Here is a 15,768-nt window from a genome sequence, read left to right as displayed (position 1 = left end):
CCTGTCGAAACGCTGACGCACTCGGTAATATGAGTGTGCGCTGTTACTCTTATTGGGTAGGGTTCCGCAGTTGTTTTGGTGTTTATTTCTCTAAACAGCGCCCCGCCGCGCACGCCAACAGCCTCGCTTGCTTCGGCGAAGGTCCTCTCGGCTGGCTCAGTGCTCGCGGTAGCGTCGACGGCGAGGCTGCTGCATCACCTGACACGCAGCTTGAAAACACTGGTCGGAGCCGCTCTTTCGCGTTAGTTTCTTCTGCTTTAATGTTAGTTTCGCAGGTGCGGGTAGGGTGTTTTGCGCGCTGAATCTTATCCGCGCATGCGATCAAGTCGCCTAGGTCTGTCTCATTGGGAGGCGTTCGGGAGTTTGTCTCGCTTGTCTCTGCCTTCTCTAGTTCTGAAATCTCCTTCTCAGGGGCGTGTTGTTGTGGGCGCTGACTGGCATTGGTATTTGCGACGGTGCTTCGGTCGTCCAGCGTATGGCGAGGCACTTCTGAGTTCGCCTGGCCGTTTGCTGGCTCAGTCTCTGTTAGTTGGTTTACACCCAGTGGTTCACTGTCATTGTTGAGCTTTCGTAGTAGCTCCCAAACATCTCCGGAAATTAAGCAGTTCACGCCCTCTGAAAGTCTGTTGGTAATAGCCCTCACTAGTTGTGCCCTGTGTGGGGTTTTTGTTGTCAGCGTTTCTTGTTTTAAAGGGACACTAAAGACACCCAGAAATATGCTATCAAATTCTAATAAATGGCATTTGGCGACACTGTCGCCGCATATCCGGCAGCAAAAAAAATCGAATTATTGCTGAGGTATTGCTATAAGGAGTTGGGTTTTTTTTTTTTTTTTGGTTCCCGCCGGTCAAATTCAAACTGTTTTTTCCTACTACGTAGAAGAGTAGGATGACACACATTGTGACGCAAGAGGAGACTCCAGGATTGCTGGCGCGCGGGGAGCGGAGAATACTTCGCATGTGCGTGCCGAGTCATGATCTTCATTTGATACGCACTTAAGGTAGGCGCAAATGCTGCTCCGAGCTCGTATTTCAGGCGCCGCAGGCCCAAACCAAACTATCCGAGCACGCACGAAGTTCCTGAGCTGGAGCATGACCGAAACTGAAGTGGACGCCTGTAGCGCCGTGTTAGCTGAGAGACTAGCGGCATCTACCGACAAGCAGACGAACTGAGTATATTTTCATATTTGCCTTGCAACATTTACGTTGTCTTTTCGTGTTTTGGCCGTCGTTTACGTGTGATAAAAGCATGTTATCTAGTAACACAGAGATGTGAGCTAGTTGGTTCGTCTTGTTGGTAAACAATCGTTGGTAAAATATCGAAGTTGGTAAAATGGATAGTAGGTAAAATATCGAAGCATGTTATCATATTCGAGACGAAACCGACTACTGCATTCAGACGGTCAACGTAATTCGCATTTGTCAGCCTCCGGGATCCCTTGCGCGTCACGCGATTTGTTGTTGCGAGCCTCGACTGTGGCGGCGATGCCTGTATTCCTGTTCTTCCTCTTTACTACTTTAAACAGTTCTGTTTTCAGTAAGAGTGGCTTTTTTGTAACCAGGAACTGGCATTCTATCGATGCAAGCCCACTTGATTTTTCTCTTTAGTGTCCCTTTTAGCTGACTGCTAAGGTAACTAGCGCAGCGTCGATTTTCTCGCCAAAAGCAGACACCAGTTTTATTCTGCCAGATGGTTCGCAATCATTGACTGGCCCTTTATCTTCTCTCATCACTGAGATCTCGGTACCGGTGTCAAGAATTGCCACGACAGGTACACCCGCGCAGTCTATTTCAATCTTCTGTAGTTCTGAAATCCATACAGCGTCGACGTTCCCTGTGGTTTTTATATCGGCAACCAGCGTCTTCTAGCCAACGGTCTGCTCTGAGATCTCATTGTTGTCTTTAAACGCTACCGCCACTGTGTGTTCGCGCTCCTCGGGTGGTATCATTTCCTTCGCTGTTTCGGCCGGCGTGCGGGCAGGGTCTGGCGACGTGACCTTACTCAATACACGTGAAACATCCGAAACTTCTTTTGTTAGTAGGTCTAGTAGGTCTACTGTCACGTATGTTCGGGCGCTGAAGCTGTTTCGTTTACTGCCGTACCGCTTTACCTTTGCCCTTAGCGTCTTCGAGCGTCGTCTTCGAGCGTATCTAACTTGCTAGCCAGCTCTTTAGATGTAAGCCACTTGGCGCCCTCGCGCAGGCGTATATGTTCTAGTCCTTCGGAACTAGAGCTCGCTCGCTAGAATGGCCTCGACATGGAGGAAGGAAACAACTTAGGAGAGGCCCTTGCCATTCCCCATGCATTGGAGAAAGTGTGGCAGAAGTGACGCCAAAATTTAGTGTTAGCCAAGTCGGGCTATAGCAACGGCGACGCTGTTACTAAAAAACTCGGGCTACTAGCAACAGCGTTGCTAAGGGCTCTAGGTACGTGAGCGTCGCGGAGAAAAAAAAAATGCGGAGGGTAAAGAAGCAGGAGAGACGCAGCGCCCGGTCGCGGCGCGGCCGCGCCGGCTTCAAAAACAATAACGTCAGGGCCTCTCCTAAGTTCTTTCCTTGCTCCATGGGTCTCGAGTTTACTCAAACATCGTCAGCACGCGCAGCCCTCCCGCGAAAAGTGAGGAGGAGGGCCGGGTCCGTGCGGGGGAATGTACGCGTGACTCAACCTATGACGACGAGGGCGAGGAGGCCAGCGCCGTGGCCGAGATTGCGTAATCTGTCGGATCGCGTTCTCGAAGCTTGTAGAAATTTCGATCGCCGCTTTCTGCGGCGCATCCGCGCCAACAAAACAACGCAAGCTAACATCAGATCTTCCAACCTGATGGCAGTGGAAAGAATTGAATGGAAGAGGAAGGAGAGATACCTAAAAAAGCAAATAGACAGGCTTCGCACCAGGGTAGATAAATACAAAATGAAGCTGAAAAGGCCTAAAAAAGACAGTTTTGAGGATATGGCATATATCCGGGAACAAGCGGAAGAAAAAAACATTGCTGCCGCTTTCCCGCTGAACCAAGTTCTCAATTTCAAGCGAAAAATGCCAGCATGGTCGGAAGATGTAGTGCGACACTGCACTGTACTTGGGCATCTTTCTACAAAGGCCTATGAGCATGCCCAAACGGAAAGATTGTTGAAACTTACAAGCAGAAACACACTGCAAAACTTTATTGAAAGTACCTCTGGGGAGACAGGCTTCAGTGGCTTGGTACAAGCCCGGCTGGTAACAGAGCTTGACAAGCTAGAATCGCCGCACTCCAGACTATGTTCTCTCATCGTCAATGAGGTGCGAATCAAGCCAAAGTTACATTATAACAAGCAGCAAGGTAGCTTCGTGGGCCATGTGGACATGGGTGTGGGCACCGATCTTCACAGTAAGCCGGTACTGACAAATTCTTTACTTTGTTTTGTAATTAACGGTCTGTCTACTTCATACAGAATACCAGCATCGTACTTTTTCACTAAAAGACTGAATGGCGCACAGGTGTCCAAATTGATGTGATATGTCCTCATTAAGGCCGAAGAGGCAGGCTTCAATGTGGTGCGCCTTGTAAGCGACAACCATAAAGTAAACGTGAGTGCCATGAAGGACCTCTGCGGCGGATTCCTCACGTACTGGATACCGCATCCGTGCAATAATGATCGGCTGCTATTTTTAAGCTTTAATTATTACGACGTTTTGAAAAATATCCGCTCTCAGTTCCTTGCATGCGACCTTCGAAAGAAAAGAGAAGCTTCATCATCTCACTTGAAGAAACTCTACGAGATGCAAAAAGGTTGGATTGTAAAACGTGTGAGGAGTCTAACCAGAAAACATGTTTTTCCGAACAATATTGAAAAATGAACGTCAAAAGAGCTGTCGAAGTTTTTTCTCCATATGTTACATCTGCGCTCGAGTTTTAAAAAGAGCACGTCGGACAGAGCAACCATATGTCATTTGCCTATGCGGGACCAACGATACTGTTTATGAAAAACATCCATCGGTGATTCCTACTGCACGACACCAGCAACAAACACCAACATATCGAGAAAAGGTTCCGTGACGTTAGGCACTTTGACGACGAAATTATTCTAGGCTGGAATGGCTAGAAATTACATTTCAGCTATTTATCGACCAACTAAGGAAATATGCGACTTATCTTCGTGGTTTTTTCACAGCCGAAACGTACGAGGCCCTTTCGCTAACAACTTACTCGACTGCTTGCTGTCTTCGCTATCTGTTAGCTGAGGAGAAGTTCTGTTTTGTACTAACGCGGAAATTCAGCAGTGACCCAACTGAAGCACTATTTGGAACCCCGAGGCGTTCACTGGGATGCAACGACTAACTTGATGTGCGGTCAGTACTCTCAGAACTAGAAAAAGTTTTGAAGACGGGAATGGCCGCGACATCTGAACACAGCAACGCGCTCTATCATGAGAGTCCCCACAGCACTACTTAGGACTGCAGGGCTATGTGTACTTGGGAGCAGCGATGACCTTCCAGAGGCTGCTTTAGAATCCTTGGGACGCTTAGATGTGCAGCATGTCCCTGCTTCTCTACCTACCTTACAGCTGTCGGCCACGTTCTTTGTATACGTTGCTACATCGCTCGTGTAATAAGTGAACATATGGAATGTGAGCAGTGCTGTTTACTCACAACGATGCCACCTACTAATAACCCACTCGAGCTGTTCACGCGACGTCAGGACCGAGGTGGGCGGGTTTACCCATCTGATGCATTACTTTATGTATTAGACAATCTGCGGCTGTTTGTAGAGACAACCTTAAAAGAAAACCCACGACTCCAAAATCCACTCGGAAACCTGACCGATGCAGCTGTTCCAGCCATCTGCAAATCAAACTTGCTGAAGTGCCCCGTCAGGGACAACAGTCACCGTCAACATGCAGTTTTCTCGACTTATGGCAACTAGAGTTATCAGACCACTGCTGATGAACTACGCCTCTTCGATAACTGAAAAAAAAAATGATCTCTATAAGCCAATGTTTCAGCAGACGCCTCTTTCACGAAAAGTGATAAAGTTGTAAAAGTAGTTACTCTTGTAGCATAGCTGCTGTTTAGAAATGTGTTAATAAATGCTGGTAACTTTCTTCTTAAATTTTGTTTCACGGTAGCATAGACTAGCATTATCATTTTTCTGTTACCATTGACGCTATCGGAGCTGTTATCCAGGTTTTCGAGCCATGCGCACATTTCTTGAAAGTGCCTCCTAAAAATGTCATAGCATTGGTGTCATTGCCAAGCAGGTACCGTGATCACTTGCTATGCTTAAAAAATGTCGGCCTCACAAGTAAATATATCGAATATGTACGATTCATGCTTTGTAGCAGTTATCCCGCGAGCGAATAACAGCGCTCCCGTCCCCACGACAACGTTCGTACTCGTGCGCCTTGACACCTACGTCAGTGGCGCCTTCAGCAGCAGTAACGGCAGCGCCACGCAACTTTACCTGACGGCGCCGCTGTATTGTTCGCGCGGCGCGTTCACAGGCACAGAAAGTATAAAGGAGGCTATGGCAGGGCGTATAGGCGGAGAAGGGTACAGCTCGTTCTCATGCTCCGGAAATTCGTTATCTGGCTGATCGTATATAGCATTCTATCACCTCTTCAGGGCCCTGTGCAGCTTAACCGCAACCATATCTTCCATAAATGTATAGCTTGATAGAAGTCTTGGATCATTTAGCACTGAGAAACACAACGAAAACTCGCCGTTTCACTGCGAGTGCCGCCTTCTAACGGTGAACGCTGAAACCACTAATGAGCATCCACCCTGAAGCAGGTTAAGCTGCGTAAACCGAACGTTTTTGCAGCGAGAGATCCACTGGGCTACCAGTCGAGCATTTCACGATGGCCGCGAGAGGCCAGTTGTGCGCATGCGCGGTTATGGCAACCGGGCAGGAGCAGCCAAGTCCCTAGAACCAGCTGGTTTTAGTAACGTTGGGAGGAGCCGCTGCTGCGTGCGCTGCGCCGCGCAGCGTCCTCAGAATCAACGGTCGGAGCCGCGCGTTACGTCACGCGGGTGAGCAATTTTGAGCCTGCGCCGTTACCATGATAACCAGAGAGACCGCACAGGTGCGCCCTGGGCTTCGTCGGCTCCTCGCTATAGTGCTCTAGAAGATTGGGCAGTGTAAAGTCCCTTGGTAGGGCAGTGTGTCGACCACGCCATGGCATATACCTTGACCGCGCCGCGAAATGCATGGGAGCGGGGGGCCGCTTTTGCGATGACGGAGGCGCCGCAACGCAGAGGGCGCCACCCGCAACTGGTGTGTCAGCCGTCCGGGCGCCCGCGTATGCGCACTGTGCGGCGGGCGGATACCGTGTGCACTGTACGTTCTTGTTTGCTTGTGCGTCGCCTCGAGCTATTCGTGACGAGATTTTACAAATATGCGGGTTAACAGGGCTCAGTACTGTTAGCAATCACCTAATTTATTTTCCATTTTGGCCGTCGGCAACACCTCGGGGAAGCAACATGACCGGCTTAGAAAGCAGCTTGGAGAGGGCGTACAAATTGAGACTCGCACAGCATGCTTCACTCGCCGTACAGCTCGCTTTAGCATTCCTAATGCATCTAATTGACGTCCAGAAATGTACTCGTTTTGAAAAGAGGGCAGTGTGGTGACAGGACGTATGAAAAAGTCAAATATGTAACACGTGCGTTCGAGCGCTGGCCACAGTGACCCCATTATCAAAACAGTCCAAAATGGTTTTCACGCGAACAATGCGGTCTACTACACTACGTCACCTGAAGCCACAAGAGAAGTCGGTAATCAGTTCGAATGAATTAAATGTGGACTACCCCGCATGGAGGTATACATAGTAGGGACATGAAAAACGAACGCCACCACTCCAGGTAAAGGGTTACTGAATAACGAAACACAGTGGGTCAGGAAAGGTGGAAGTGGGAGGTAAAGGTTTCATAGGAAAAAAAAAAAAGAGACGTGTCGCCTACTAGGGAGGGAGAAAGGGGTTGGTGGAAAGCACGCAGCGCCGTGAAAAGAGCGGCTGCGAATGTGAACAAAGGTTTGCAATTTTCGTGCGGCACGGCAAACGCACGACGGAGAAGAAGGCAGGCAGCTGAAGACGAAGAAAAATGAAGATATATGAAAGACAATAAAAAAAAGGAAACAACCAAATGAAGGCCTGGGAAGATGAAAGTAGTGCACAAACTGGCTGCAATCCAACGCGCATAAAGATATAAGCGTCGAAATTTAAGAGTCAACTGTAAAACTGTACACTAATCTAAGAACAAACCATTTTCTTTTCTTTCCATAAGCTGGAACATTGTTGTAACGGGTAGCTTTAAATACCCAGAGATGCGCGCTATGCTTAAGACATTTAATCTTAATGCACATAGTTTGACAATGACTTAATTGTTCCAAAAAAATGTATAGGTAGTTCTTATTCTGCGTGCTTAAGCAACCGGTAATATGGAAGTCATTGCCCTCAAAAGATTTCTCTAGTTCTGTTTTGGTGCACATATGAAGTTAAAAAAAGAAAAAAGTTTTGAAAAAGAAAGAACGATGGAAAATAGAGGATGCAGAGGCTATAGTAAACGCCTAATTCGTTTCCGGTAGGTCATCCTTCTGCGAAAGAGAGGTCGTCAGGCCGGCACGCTTTCTCGCCACGAACAAAAACGGCGCCATAGGCTCGAAGCTAGGTAGAAATTTACTCAAAACTTTGGCTCGGGTGTACGGTCCTTTTGGACGCCTTTGCACTTCAGATTTTTCAACCTTCCTGTAAAATGTGGAAGTTCAAAAATTTTACCTACCTGGAGCACCACAAAGCTCACACTTGAATTAAATGTCATGTGATTTTGCGGCTTCTCTCTTTGTGAAGTAAGCGAACCACGACAAAAGTTCACAAAGGGAAAACAATTAAATTCCTTTGGAAGTATTCCACGTGTAATATCAACCTTGTTTAAAATTGATTAGTTCTGCAAAAAGTAGCCGCGGCAAGTAGCCCGACTGTAGTCTGGCAACCAGTAGTTGGCGAGCATATCCAGTCGATTACTCACATTTCATACCACACAATCAAAGAATAAACAGGCATTAATGTCCGCATTTAAATTCGGCCTTATATTAATTGCATGCGCATTAGGTGCCCGTCATCATTTTCGCATTTTTCTTCTCTCGGTGCGCGCCAAGAACTGTATCATACCTGCCGATACAAGGCGCAATTATAAGTGCTTTTTTTTTTGCTCAGTACAATTTGATGCCAGTAAAGCGTCCGCACTCAAGTGCCCAATATATGAACGTATTCCCTCGTAAATGTATGTGACAAGTTTAATTTTTCATATTTTATGTGAAGTATTGCCCTAGCTGGGTACTTGACTTTTTTTTTTTCATCTAAACAGCTGGTTCACCCTTTGGTGAGCGGCACGTAAACAAATGTCCGCGATATATGTATTTGTTAATCACGAACAAAGAATAAATGCTTGAGTCGTGTATACGCTCTCTTTGTTTTTTTTTTTTTTTTTTGCCGGTAACCGCAGTCATTTAAATTTTCGCAGACTGTATTTGTCATTTCTGTAAGTGGTGATTAGGGCACATACAGGACAACGATTAAAGAGATATATTACAGATTACTGGCGATTCAAGATAAACGTTGTTACGTATTAATAGGCACAAGATGAAAAATGTGTTCGTAAATAAGGTTCGTAAAAAAATAAGGTGTTCCTAAAGAGGCCCTACGTAGCACAAGCTTTGCTTCGCATGTACACTGTTTTTCTCTGCGTGTTAGTAGCGCTCCTCGGCAGTAGCCTTTATTCCCTTACTGGAAGAACGAATGCAGCACACCACGCTTCGTTGGAAACATAAAGTACAAATTGCTCATCTGGACGATTTATGGCTGTCCGCAGGAAGAAGAAATGTTGAAAGAGTTTTCAAATAGCGATTCAAACATCGCGCGCTGCTACGCAGGACTACCCAAGCGCGCACGGCGTCTCCAGATTAACGTAAAGGAATGGCAGGGATCATGTTTAAGAACTTGGAATAAGTAGCCTCTTTATTTAAGATCGCACCAATTGCGTAGCGTGTGAAAATAACTTCAAAGAGAACCACGACCCTCATCTATACCGCCACTATCCCCGCGGCCGCTACGCGCCGAGCGGCGAACGTGGCACCACTGTTGCACGTCGCGCCCTCTCGCGGAAGTCGGTTCCTGTCATCGCAAAAGGGGCCCGCTCTCCGGCGCCGGCCGTCACACTGCCCAATATTCTAGAGCACTATATCCTCGCTACACACCGCTCTATCACATGAATTGCACGTCACGATGCGCAGCAATGCGTATAAAAAAGGAAGAGATGAAATAGATGACCGTATCCGAATTTTTGACATGAATGCAGAAAAGGGGAGTCCAGCTGCTGCTAAACGGTGGTATAGGCAACCTGCACTCCACTGGTGGTGCGGAAATTGTTCCACAACGTGCCTAAATTTGCTGTTAGCCCTTTAGTCCGCGGCAAACTACCGAGCATGTTCAGCGGAATTATAGATAAGCGTGGGACAGATAACATCCTTGCCTAGGCGATGTGGATGCAGCCAGTTATCTGATACACGCAATGCAAAGCTTCGACAGAGCATGCAGTCAGATCCCTACAAGAATATGCAGGTGGCGTGAAAACGCCCTATGCAACTGCCTGAAAAATGGCTGCTCTTCTCGCTAGGGTGTGCGTTACGGCGCAGCAATCGACAGAGCAAACTTCATTTCAGGCTTCCTAGAGACAAGAGAAGATTAACTCTTCCGATCCTGAGGTTGTCGCCTGGCACTTGGCTACTTAACGACTGAGAGTAAAAAGTCCAAGAGAGCAGCGTAGACGCCCGACAAGAGAGAGGAACGGCTTGCCGGCAGACTGCCGAGCTTCATAGGCGGCACATAGCCGCCGAGACGCAGACTATGTAAGACGTCATACAACGGGAACCAAGAGAAGAGGGTCTGAAGGCCCTTCGTGTGATCTCAGCATTTTAGTTTCAGAAAGTGCATCCGCGACCCAGACCTTTTCAGCAGACTTTGGGAACAATCCGTTTGGACACGTGCATAGTGTGTGCGAGAGATTGTGGCATCAAATGGACTTGACACCGGTGAGTAATCCAATGTATGACTTTGCGTAAGGAGACTGCCAAATCTAAATACTGTATAGAAATAACTGAGACCACTGCATGCTAATTCACAGATCATCGGGCACGCTTCGTCTGTCCGGCAAAAAATTCTAGAGGGCACTTTTTTGTATTAGTCCTTTCATTTCACACATATCACGTTGCTTGCGAGTGTCGTGTGCTGTTTAAAAAATGTATCGACGATGTCTCAGGGCTGTGGCGTTATGAACGTGTTGGCCAATCAGGATTTTAGTGATGCAACAGCGACTACGAGGACACTGGCACCGGTTGTTTTTATCAAACACAAATTTACGCTCTAGTTTAAAAGCAGTCAGCAGCAAAGTAGGCAGCGGGTCGTACTAACCCCCAATGGGACGAGAACGCTACGGGTTTTCAGACAGGCCGACTGAAATCAGCTGCAAAGCTCGCGTTGTATGTGCGGCTAAAGGCTTGCCTGATTCGCGTGATGTTCTTCCCCTTCAGCTATCCGTACCTGTGGGAGATGAGACGAATCAGGTGAGCCACCTGCACGAATGGTATCTGGAGATGTTTTGCAGTGCGTGTGCCTTGGCATTTGCAGTGAATGTGCTGGTGCACTGCGTTCAGTTTGCCAGTGCACTCTCGTCACGGGAGTGCTTTAAGAGTTAGGCTTCTTCCGGCTTCGCCGTCTTGAGCCTCGTGAACACGTTGGTCAGAGGGAGATTCATTTTTCTGCGGCAGGGGTTTTTTAGATCGTCTTCTCCGACCGTGCAACCTTTGGGATTTCCTACCATGACGTCCCAAACATGCTGCTTGTACCAGAAGAAACCGTTCCATGTTTTTGCGCAAACATGATACGCAAATTACGCATCATGCATGAACCACTCCTCGTAAATATATCGAAGAAACAATGCAGTCGTCACACATAGCCGCGGCAGCAATACAGACATTGAATGCATTTGGAAAGCACTCTGAGGACTAGATATTTTTGTCACCATACCATGGGTCTCGTCGCCTCGGATTTCTCTTGAAGCCTCAGGCGGCTTAAATGTTTTTGTGGTGGACAGTGTGTGTGTGTGTATATATATATATATATATATATATATATATATATATATATATATATATGCAGATAAATGAAGGGGAAATGAGGGGAAAACAACGTGCCGATGGTGGGAATCGAACGGATGACCTCCGAATATCGCGTCCGGTGCTCTTCCAATGGAGCTACATCGGCCGCTGTAGCTCCATATATATATGTATATATATATATATATATATATATATATATATATATATATATATATATATATATGGTTCGTCATTGTTATGAGAGAACGCACTGTTAATGACCTATTGCGGTTTCTGCTGTAATAATATTGAATTTTCTTCCTGGATACTTCGGTATTCAGCACACAAATGTACAATAATGAAGTTAATTTGCCACATCTAGATTAATCTTTGAAGATACTTAAATCACAATCTGCTGTATCCTCAAACAACTTCACTCAAACGATGGTCGTTGTTGGATGTGAGGGCACTTTGGTTTTTAAAAAATGACTCTAAACCACATTAAATTTTCAATTTTTTCATAAAAGCCTTATCTTTCCATAAAAGCAATCAGTATACATACGCTGAAATTTTCGTTTCGTCTGTGGCAGAACTGTTTCGTGGGCCACCTGGTTCAGCTCATCTACTTCGTTTCACGGTTTCGCGTGCTGCTGTGCTTGACACCTGTGACCTGCGCTCTATTCTGTGTCGTCTTGTGCATATCGCCCTTACCAACTATGCAGTGCGAGCCCATGTAGGCAAACAGAAGCGAGAAATCTCCGAGAAACGATGATTAGAGGGAAGGTAACTTACTCTCCGTGAGCGTAGGCTTCGCCAACACGACAGCGGCTCCCAGGCAGCAGAGCGCATAGCTGGCTACTAGCGATTCGGCGGAGTTGGAAATATTCACGCACACCCGACACCCGGATGTGACACCCAAGCGCTGGAATCCACTGGCGTACCTTTCCATCAGGGCCAGCAGATCTGTGAAGCTTAACCACGTGCCGCGCCGTTCCTGTGGGCAGGTGAAAGAATAGTTGATTTAAACTTACAACTGCTTTCTGCCATGACAAGGTGAGCACCAAGGTGATGCACAGGAGAAGGCGGCAAAAAAGTACATTAAATTCATTCTGAGAGACTGGTTAGTGGAAGCCTAGCAAAATACGTCAAGCAGACTTATGACTGCAATATAATTACTAGAGTCATGGCAGCATGACACCCCATGATACGGGCGAGGAGGCAAGAGCTACTAGTCACACAGCGTATTTGAGAAATATTATATAGGATCGAACGCACCGGGTTCTATGCATACTGATTCGGACACGCTATACTCCTAAAACACGCAAAGCGTCCCCGCAAATTTTGAAGCGAAAAGCTTCACTAGGCCAGTCAACGCCGAAGCTCGCGTGTGCTTCGTCGTTAGAAAAAGCCACAGCAGCGCATGCACAAACCACGTGACGTCACAGGAAAGGCGCAAGTGTTCGGAGCCGCCGCTGCCGCCGCAACCACCGCAACGACTCCGCAGGTTGACCTTTAGTCTGTGCCGCGCACTTGCACAGTGTCAAAACTGTGGAAACAGCTGCATGTTACTATACGGATCACCGGGCTGTGTTTATGTCTATACAGAAGTGTAACGGTGATGATGATTTGTAATCGGAATAAAGTTTAATCTTATATCATGTTTGGCTGTAATCAATGTTTCACCGTGATGATAAGCCATGGAATATCTATAAGATGCAACCGTGAACAACAAGGTAAGCCACAACTACGCCAAGGAACCACAAGCTAAGCCATGGCATTGCCGAAGTTTTTCGCTTCTGATGTCCAGGCTTAACCAAGCTAAGACACCACCAATTTTTTTTTTCAGGCAGATATTTATGTCATTTAGTGTTTCTATAAAGTGTTAGCTCACAGTTTATGATAATGAGTATGCATGAAATATCACAGACACAAAATGAAGGACTAGTGATTAAGCGAGTTTCTCTGAAAACATTTATACCTCTTATTGTATGGGCTGCTGAAAAATAATTTTGAGCGCACTGCATTAAATCAGTTTAATTGTTTAGCACCATGAAATCTCAAACTTTGTTTTCTGAAAAATAGTTGCACCCTAGAAGAATCGGGTTTTCATATTTCCTTATCATCAAAGATCTTAAAGGTTAGGTTAGGTTCCAAAATGTTAGAAGTCGAATGAGTTTTCCGGAAGGAGAGCTAGACGTCATTCCTTCTTGCCATCCGTCTGTCTACCTGCGTGTTCACCACATCACCTTCGTGCTTTTGTGTGTCTGTCTGTCTGTGCGTCCGTCCGTCCGTCCGTCCGTGGCTGAACTCGGTTTGGCTGTATGAAATGCAGCACATTCCAGACAACAGCGTTTCGATGGACGCGAATTGGACGCCTCTCGCTGCTACATTTAAACAGAGTCTAAAATGCTACTTGTGGTAACATTCTAACATAATAAATTCGCAGAAAGGGTCTTTGATTATTCGAGTCAGATTTGAAAACTACGCGGAGCCTAAATTTTCAATAATTTTTAAATCGCGTTCCGGGCGACCGTTCGCAACCGGTTTGAACGATATATCCCCGTGCGCACCACGCAGAACACCCCTTTGACGTCACTGGGCAAGTTGAGCGCGCAAATACAATAGAGTTTCCTAGTTTCGAGGGCTGATTATATATACATTTATGAGTAACCTGGCTTATAAATGCAGCGTAATCAAGCATAACAAAGCTTCGGCTTGTATAACAGGGCTTAGCCAAGGCAGGCCGCAGTCCTTTTTTAAAATATTCATTTCGGCTTAGCTCGATAAAGCCTGGATATATATGGCAAAAGCTACTAACCGGAGTTGACAAAGTTCAAACCATATGGTGTGATGGGCGATTCGGCGCGTCTTCTTCGAGTCTTCCGAATACCCTAGCTTGATTTGGCGGGCTTCTCCTCCCTCTTCTCTCTTCCCTTCTTCGGTGGCTCGGAGCCAATAGTTGCCATGGCTACGGCACATGAGCTGTAGTGACTAGCAATGCTTACCCGAAATAAGCCGCCGACTAACCTAGTGAAGATTTCTCAACAAAAAAAAAAAAAGGTTTAAATATTTCTAAACGCCCCACCGTGGAGGTGCGTGCGGAAATATGTAAAGGTGCTAATAAAGTTTCGCAGGTGCGTGAAGAAAAAGAAGCTGGCTTGCGAAGTAGAAGTGAAACAGCAGCAGAAGAAGAAGCGAATGCCGCCAACTCCTCGCGCCGGTAATTCCTGGCGACGATGACCTTCGCTCGATAAGGCCAGTAATATCGTTTTAATTACACCGCTATATTTTAATACATAGTGACATACTCTAGATAAGTATTCTATATTACCACAAACTTATTGTTAGCGTTACCTTGAGAACACTGCTTGCACAGAAATAGCTCTGAATCGGCCCACAGCCGCCGCTGCCGTTGAAAACCTTAGCTCAGTTTAGCAGTGCAATAATTCTTCCATTATACTTCCAAAGAGTTAAAGGTTTGCGTCTGCAGTCCTTCTTTTGAACTGCTGTATTATTATGAACTAGTTCGGCAAGAACGTATAACAGGGCAGTCAAGTTGGCACGTGTTATGTTCAGTCAGTTGGATATCAGTTATGTGGAAATATCAGAAAGCACTGAATAAGAGTATAGGGGCAGCTTCAGTTGGAAAGCCGAGCCAAAGTTTAGACAACTGGACTTTCCTTCGTACATGACGCGGTAATAACTTCCCACAAAATTTTGCGACTTACCGATATATAGCGTAGGGCTTCCGGCAATAAATGAACATTGTACAAATAAAATTTGCTTCTTGTTAGCCGATGTATTTAGCCTTACGAAAAAGGCTATCGTCGTTTTCTGGAGCCATGCTTGAGCAGTGGGATAAACTATAGGTGCTCGCTCTACCCACTCAAGCTCAGTCACATTGCCTTTATTGAAAACAAAATGCAACAGCCGTAAGTGAATATACTAATAATCGGCCGCGCGAATAAACATGGACGAACACACAACAACAAGACATTCGGGGAAACTGCACTCCCAGAATGGCTCCGGTATTACAACTGATGTCTTCATTGGGCTGCTGGAATTCTATCTAAACTCAACGGTTATCCATTTCAGCGGTCAGGACTTTGCGCAAACGCATGACATATGCATAGGGCCATCAATCGCTACAATGCTGTGTGACATTTTCCTGGCTGCAATGGACGTAATTGTGAAACACTGCCAGGTACTGGAGTTTTGAGCATATGTCGGTATGAGGATAACTTTTTAGTTGTTCTTAAAAACTGTTCTCTTGACTCCGTTGACTGTGCTATTTCTGAAGTTGGTGGTTTGTGAGGATTAACGTCCTAAAGCAACTCAGGCTATGAGAGACGCCGTAGGGGAGGACTCCGGAAATTTCGACCACCTGGGGTTCTTTAACGTGCACTGACATCGCACAGCACATAGGCTCCTTGCTTTTCGCCTGCATCGAAAAGCGGCCACCGAGGCCGGGATTCGATCCCGCGTCCTTAGGAACAGTAGTCGAGCGCCGTAACGCCACCCCGGCGGGGTGCTATTTCTGAAGTTGTTGCTCTTTTTAAATCCCAGTCCGGAGGGCTCATCTTCACGTGGGAACAGCCGACAGGCAGTTCTGTGCAGTATTTAATTCTATCAATTTG

General features: G+C 46.5%; 1 protein-coding gene across 1 annotated transcript in view; it reads right to left on the bottom strand.

Annotated features, from left to right (window-relative positions):
- LOC146209862 (luciferin 4-monooxygenase-like) overlaps nucleotides 1-12,125 on the bottom strand; it is a 197,043-nt gene extending 184,918 nt beyond the window's left edge. The window contains exon 1 of the mRNA XM_084604576.1: nucleotides 11,924-12,125. Coding sequence (XP_084460702.1) covers nucleotides 11,924-12,080 — 157 coding nt within the window. The 5' untranslated portion in view covers nucleotides 12,081-12,125. The remainder of the gene's footprint in view (nucleotides 1-11,923) is intronic.
- Between the last annotated feature and the right edge of the window lie 3,643 nt (nucleotides 12,126-15,768).

This window comes from Amblyomma maculatum, chromosome 1 (genome assembly GCF_055883805.1).
Source record: "Amblyomma maculatum isolate TAMU_Amacu chromosome 1, ASM5588380v1, whole genome shotgun sequence".
Classification (NCBI taxonomy): Eukaryota; Metazoa; Arthropoda; class Arachnida; order Ixodida; family Ixodidae; genus Amblyomma; species Amblyomma maculatum.
This window is presented reverse-complemented; position numbering and strand designations above follow the sequence as displayed.